Below are 7264 nucleotides of genomic sequence, written 5' to 3'. Positions count from 1 at the left end.
AAACTATGTGAAGGGATCTACTTGCCATTTGTGCAAATAAGTGAGCCCTGTGTCATCTCCTTTTCAATACCTTCAGGCTAATTGTTGGAAGGAGAAAAGAAAGTAGTCATAATTAATTTCATAGATCAACAATATTCTGAATATTCAGCATATTCATAAATTAATAATGCCTAAATAGAACAAATCACCTTCAAAATGTATTCCAGATAGTGAAGCTATGAGTTATTAAGCCCAAGAGAATACAGAAATGAACCATTCGATTTTGTATGCTATACAATAAGCTGTGTTACCAAAATGAAAGGCAAGGATTTTCATAAAGATCCTTTAGGCTCCAAAGTTCTGTCACTCTACTTCAAGAATACTGTACAGTTGACTTAAAATATTCTTTGCATGAGTGGATGAAATGTCTGTCTTTGGCCCTGTTTTCCAAATGTTTGATCAAAATACTGTGTTTTATCTTTGGATAAGTGGTTCACTCCTATTTCCATGGGCTCTGAAAGCTATACTTCACACTTCTTAATGGAGATAAACCTTTGAAATACAGACAGGCTGTTTTCCTCGAGGCCCATAAGTTTTACCCTGAGGCCATACCTCTACCAGCAAGGATTTGATCAGTGTATCCCGCCAGCCAATGTCTGGAGCTGTGGATGACCCATTCCTGCAGCCACTATTTTGGAGGGTTTCAGCAGTGACAGTGAGGTTGACTGTACCTTAAGCGGCAGAAAATGTAAATGGAAGTTATTCAAATGAAGATACAAGGAGGCAGAAATTATTTTGAACTCTATGTAGAGGTAAATTGTTAAAATAATCGAAATTCGACAGGGAAGAGAATAAAATATGACATGGAAAATAAGAACTCTTAAAGTCAAGACTTGACTTCAACTCCCCACCCCTGTCCCCAGGCATATTGGTCTTGGGCTGTGAAAGAGTACTGTCATAAGGAATGAAAGAATGGATAAGCGATGGTGGTAAGTAACGGGTAACTTGCTTACATAGAGAAATAGTCCGACATGAACTCTTAGGGGGATTTACAAAAGGCTGTAAAGACATATAATAACTGCAAATCTTACCCAGTGTTTTGGGGGTAACCAGCCAAGTAAAGGATTTTTTCTCATTGCCACATATACAAATATTTTCATGTTCAGCTGAGAGAAGTCTGGCTTGGTAATCACTAGATGCTCTCAGTACTGTATTTACCTGTGAGGGTCAGATAAGGAAGGAGAGAGAAGAAGGATTTAATCTTTTCCATATATAAACATGCATAGTCATGCATGGCTGAGAAGTTAGAAAGGAAGCTCCCTACCATTCATATTTTCTGCTGTGGAAAGAATGGTTTCCAAACCACGGGGAGCCCTTCAAAGTCTTCTTACATAGTTATAATTCGACCTTTGGCACGTAGTGACTAATTACTTTGAAAAACCAGTACTTTGGTCTTATATAATAATGCATTACTTTATAGAACTACAGCAGAATAAGCAGATGTTGTGGCCAATTTGGGTTGACCAAGTTATCATAAGCTCTTAGGAGCCTGTTTACTTTTTCTTTTCTGTAAATTGAGGCCATTGTCATCTATAGCTCACAGTTGTGTGTGCTACAGCAAATAACAGATATGAAGCGTCTAGAAGAAAGTATCACAACTCAGGCTTACACATAAAAATTTTACTAACAAGGAAGCAAAAACAAACTTTCCTAAATATGAAAAAATGTATTTTTTTTCCTAAAAAAATAGCTTTCTAATAAACTGAGTAGTTCTGCCTGCTTGATTTTTAAAAATAAACTGTATCGCTTAAAGTAAAATATGCTGATTAGGTCTACTACTTGGCGCTTTGGATATGTCATGTTGTCACTACTCTCTACTCATGTTCACCAAATAATTGGACGTCAACAAAAGGCTGGGTTTGTGGATCACATTATATTGAAAATCATCGAAAGAGATGAGCTAATGCAACCATTAAAGGCCAAATTATTATTATAGATCTAGTTGAAATTTGTTATTTAGGTAAAAGAGAAGGGGAACAAACGCGAATGCCTATTATTTGCAGTGTATTGTGTAAGGCTCATGATTTACATTAGCTCATTCAACTTTCATAAGGACCCAGCCAAATATGTATTATTAACACCATTTTACAGCTGATACACGGAGGCTGGTGGAGGGTAGTACCTTGTTCAAAGCAACAGAACTAGACAGTCTAAAAACCAAGATACGAACCTAGGTATAAATGGTTGTGCTTTTTCTGTTGTGAAATTGCTGGGTTTTTTTTTTCCACAGCTATTGGCCAGCTCTCAAGGGCCTGTGAGACCTCTATGCTGTCATGTATCCTTAAGTATCCCAAAGATACTTAAAATCTAATTTGCTAATCTAATTTGATCATATCCAGCTTAATTATTCACAAGTCCTTCTGCTTCGAAAGGGTCTTATACATAAAATTATTGAATATGTTGAAGAATCAAGAGTTCTAGGGATCTTATCACTCAATCATTTCCACTGACCCTCCCCTCACACACAATAATGAAAACTAACTTACACCACAGAGCTTGTCTTAAGTTCTTTTACGTTCAGCCAGCCACCTAGATATAAGAATTTATACTTCTAAACCACACATTGAGTGGTTGGCAGAGCTTGTTAACATTTTTTGAAAACTTAGGAAGGCAAAACAAGTTCTTACCAGGTTCTGATCATCAGACAACCAATATCTGAAGATAATTTACATAGGGAAGAACTTGCTATTATAAGAAGAGCTGGTACCTGAATACATCTGTTCAGGTAGTTGAAGACATTGGCCTTCAGAGTAAATGCTTCTCCTCGGATCACCGAATAGGGCAGAGTGAGGTCCACAAAGAAGGGCTGAAAAGCTGTCATGGAGACAGTTGGTGAGAGGCCAAAGCCAGCTTTGTCATTCATGCAGAATCCGCTGGCTTTCCATTGTGTGATGGTATCCGGAACAGTAAGCTTAAGGTTGGCTGCACCCGCGGAGCTAATAAAGGAGATAGCATACAGAGTCAGAGAGAAGCTGTCACCATACAACACATGTGTAATTAGATCATATCACTTCTTGGACCTTTATATTTCTTCCTTTGACTGTTCGACAGTTTGCTAAACTACAAGAGGCAAATTCTCTTTTCTTTACCCCATTCTTCCTCTGTTTAGCTCTATGTCATGCCTTATCTGTAAAGAAGCTACACTGTAAGCTTTTGTGTCCAGTGCATAAGCTTTCCTTCCCTTTGAGTCATCTTTGACTCTACTGTTTCTTCATTTTGAGATCTCATCTTTTAATTCTATTTTAAATTTATGATATTATGTCTTTTCTTATAATCCCTGAAAAATTATAAACTGTTTAAATACTTGACATAGGCATTAATCTTTTACTTTCTTAGAAAACACTGAGAAAGATAGTTTCATCTCTGTGTATTTCTGTCTTTTGTTACCAGTAGACACTGTGAGTGGTCTTCAACACCAAAATATTTGGCAATGTTTGAGGGAGCAGGAGACATAAATTAATGACTCATTTAATGTTCTCAAAATACGTAAATTAGCAGTTTGTTTTAGTTTACTTGTAAGTAATTGCTATCACATTTATTTAACTTTACTGATAAGTATAGGAACATGAGCCATATTACACGGTTTTTAAGTTTAGAGTGTGCACATTATCCTTTACTTGAAATTTTTATGGCACCTACTTAGAAATTTATTTTTTTCCAACCTCCTTTTCTCCTCTTCTTCCTCCTCTTCATTGTTTCCTTTTTTCTTCCTCTTTTAGAGTTTCTTTTCTCCCCTTTCTTTCTCCCTTACCTCCATATGTATTTGCTGAGTATGATGTTCATCATGTCATACAACAATAACAAAAATTTCAGTCTGTTTTAAGTCTCTCATACAACTTTTCTTCCAACAATATCCAAGTTCTTATAAAACATAAGTGATATAAGGTCAGGAGTTTGAGACCAGCCTGGCCAATATGGTAAAACCCCTCTCTACTAAAAATACAAAAGTTAGCTGGGCATGGTGTCATGTGCCTGTAGTCCCAGCTACTTGGGAGGCAGAGGCAAGAGAATCACTTGAACCAGGGAGGCAGAGGTTGCAGTTAGCCGAGATTGCGCCACTGCACTCCAGCCTGGGCAACAGACTGAGACTCTGTCTCAAAATTATAATAATAAATAAGTGACAAAAATAAGAAAAAGAAATAAGGAAACCATCATTCTCAGCAAACTGACACAAGAGCAGAAGATCAAACACAGCATGTTCTCACTCATAGGCGGGTGTTGAACAATGAGAACACGTGGACACAGGGAGGGGAGCACTACACACTGGGGTCTGTTGGGGGGAAATAGGGGAGGGACAGCGGGGGGTGGGGAGTTGGGGAGAGAGAGAGCATGGGGAGAAATGCCAAATATGGGTGATGGGGAGGAAGGCAGCGAATCACGCTGCCACGTGTGTACCTATGCAACAATCTTGCATGTCCTTCACATGTATGTACCCCAAAACCTAAAATGCAATAAAATAAATTGAAAAAATAATAATAAAAGAAAAAATAAAAGGAGAAAGTGAAAGGACGAAAAAAGAGAAGTTATAATCCTATCACAGGTGCTGCACACTCTTTTAGTTTTCAGTCTTTTGGACACATTTATTTCCATAAGGCTGGCAAATGCAACTACTGTCTTTTACTCAGATAAAAAGAAAAATTAAACAACAAAAAATGCAATTAAAAATACTCACTCAGTTGTAATAAGATTCCAAACCCAAGTTTCAGGAAATGATTTTCTCAGAGTTTCACCGTAAAATTTACTCCCAATCTTTAAATCTGTAGCCTCTATACAAATATAAAGAAAATATAAAGAAAATAAATATTTGCACTAATGGAAATGCTAATTAGCAATGATGTGATCATTTAACAATACATAATGTATTAAATGTATTAAAACATCACATTATACCTTATAAATATATACAGTTATTATCTATTAATTAAAAATAAAATAAAACTTTAAAAAAGTAAAATTTTATCTGGAGGAATGCAAAGCAACATAAAAAATAATTAGCTATTTCATATCTAAAAAGTCAAATTTAACTTCTTAACAAGTGAAGTTATGTTTTGAGGGCAAAATTTTTTTTCTTTTTGAGACAGAGTCTCACTCCGTCACCAGGCGCCAGGCTGGAGTGCAGTGGCGCGACCTCTGCTCACTGCAACCTCCGCCTCCCGGGTTCAAGCAATTCTCCTGCCTCAGCCTCCCGAGTAGCTGGGACTATAGGTGCACGCCACCATGCCCAGCTAATTTTTGTATTTTTAGTAGAGACGGGGTTTCACCCTGTTGGCCAGGATGGTCTCGACCTCTTGACCTCATGATCCACCCACCTCAGCCTCCCAAAGTGCTGGGATTACAGGTGTGAATCACCGCGCCTGGCCCGAGGGCAAAATTTAATAATAATAGTAGCCATCATTTATTGAATTATTGCTATTTCTCAGTCATGACTGAAAATGTTTTTTAATATATAAACTCATTCAATCTTCATAATAATCTTTGAAAAAGCTTTAGAAGTCCATGTAGATATATCTTATGTTTGGTGAATAATATATGAATATTTCACAGATGTTTATTAAAAATTAAGATATTATAAATTATTCATCCCTGAAATAACCTATCAGAGCTATTTTGTCATATTGTACCTAAAAATACATTATACAAGTAATATGCAAATACACTATCCTATACAATAATTAAAAGATTAAAAATAAAATCAACTTTCCCTTGACTTCTACCACCAATTCCCATTTCATCTGAATATCTTAATAATATAATGCTCATTTTAATTTATTTTTCTTATTACCCAGTTGCCCATTTAGCCTCCAATGTAAATTCCCTGGGTTACTGTCCACGTACCATCTTTCACAGTCTTTAAAAGTGTAAATATTGCTTAGAGGTCTATAAGGCTTCACTGTGAGAACTGATTCAATAGGAGATTGCACAGGTAAGCTTTAAATTGCAACAGCCTTATGATTCTTTATTCCCAGATTTGGCTGTGGGCCTGCAGCTATTCCACAGTTCCAGACCCCATCATGTGTAGAGGTATAATGGTTTATTTCTGGTCTCAATCACAATTGGGTTGCACAGTTTCAGCACTTAATATTGGCCTATTGAATTTGTTCAGGATTACTGCAAATCAGTGCTAGCTAGAGCTATTAGTTATTTGCTGGTTTTAGGAATAACCTTGTATACAGACTATGATCTGTGTTGATTTTTTTTTCCTAATTTTCACCCATCTTTATATTTATGAATAAACAAATATATGTATATTATACATATTATATATAATATATTTAAAATATATATTATAGTATATAATATATATTTTAATATTTTATATATATAAATATATAATACATGTAATTTATAAATATTTAAATATTATCTTCTCCCCTCTTCCTGAGGCATCCCTCCTCTTCATTTTCCAGCACTCAAATGTATTTTGTATTTACCCTGGATCTGTATATGTTTTTCATCAATATGTAATTTTGCTTATTGAGTTTCTTTTAAACTCATACAAATGATCTTACAATTTAGCCATTACTATATTTCTTACTTTTCCCACTTAAAACTTCATTCTCAAAATTTACTTATGTTATTTCTTGGTGCTTCCCAATATTCCATAGCCTGTACTCACCACATAGTACTTAACCCATCTTTTAGTCATGGTCACCTAGCTTATCTTCATTACATGCTAGCGCAACCAGCAACGCACCAAATATTACACAGCGTGCGTGTCCTCGTTTACTTGGGTTGTAGGCCTTAGTGTTTACGCCAAGAAGTTTGATTGCTGTGTTAGAAGGTATATGCCTAATAAGTACTATAAGACCCCACACAATGTCTGTACAAGCTTATAATCCCATTAGCAGTACACACAGTGCTCCCATTTGCCTTGTTTGAATAACAATTACCATTTGATTTTTCTTTCTTTTCACCATTGGCGTAGGTGTTAACTGGTTTCTTGATGTTCATTTAAATTGTTTCTGATTATTAGTGAAGTTAAATATTTCTTCTTACAGTTCTTATCTATTTGGTTCCCCTTCTTTACATTGTGCCTTTATATTTTTTGCCTATTTTTAAATATACCAGGCTGTTTTGTACAGTCTTTGATCAGGTTTCTGATTGAAGGTCACTTCTTCATAGAGGTTTTCTCTATCTTATTTAAAATAGCATCCTGATGTTCTGCTCTTTTTCTTTATCTTGTTTTATTTTCTTTACAGTAGTTCTTTGAGAGGTAGTATCTCAT

General features: G+C 35.7%; 1 protein-coding gene across 1 annotated transcript in view; it reads right to left on the bottom strand.

Annotated features, from left to right (window-relative positions):
* Nucleotides 1–17: 17 nt before the first annotated feature.
* The window catches only part of LOC116534107 (ovostatin-like), a 51846-nt gene continuing 44599 nt past the window's right edge, over nucleotides 18–7264 (bottom strand). The window contains exons 17-21 of the mRNA XM_032254214.1: nucleotides 4712–4805; nucleotides 2747–2975; nucleotides 1071–1197; nucleotides 592–710; nucleotides 18–77 (exon numbers count right to left, since the gene is read on the bottom strand). Of these exons, the coding sequence (XP_032110105.1) occupies nucleotides 18–77; nucleotides 592–710; nucleotides 1071–1197; nucleotides 2747–2975; nucleotides 4712–4805 (629 nt within the window). The remainder of the gene's footprint in view (nucleotides 78–591; nucleotides 711–1070; nucleotides 1198–2746; nucleotides 2976–4711; nucleotides 4806–7264) is intronic.

This window comes from Sapajus apella, unplaced genomic scaffold (genome assembly GCF_009761245.1).
Source record: "Sapajus apella isolate SASKATOON/1434 unplaced genomic scaffold, GSC_monkey_1.0 scaffold86, whole genome shotgun sequence".
Lineage (NCBI taxonomy): Eukaryota > Metazoa > Chordata > Mammalia > Primates > Cebidae > Sapajus > Sapajus apella.
This window is presented reverse-complemented; position numbering and strand designations above follow the sequence as displayed.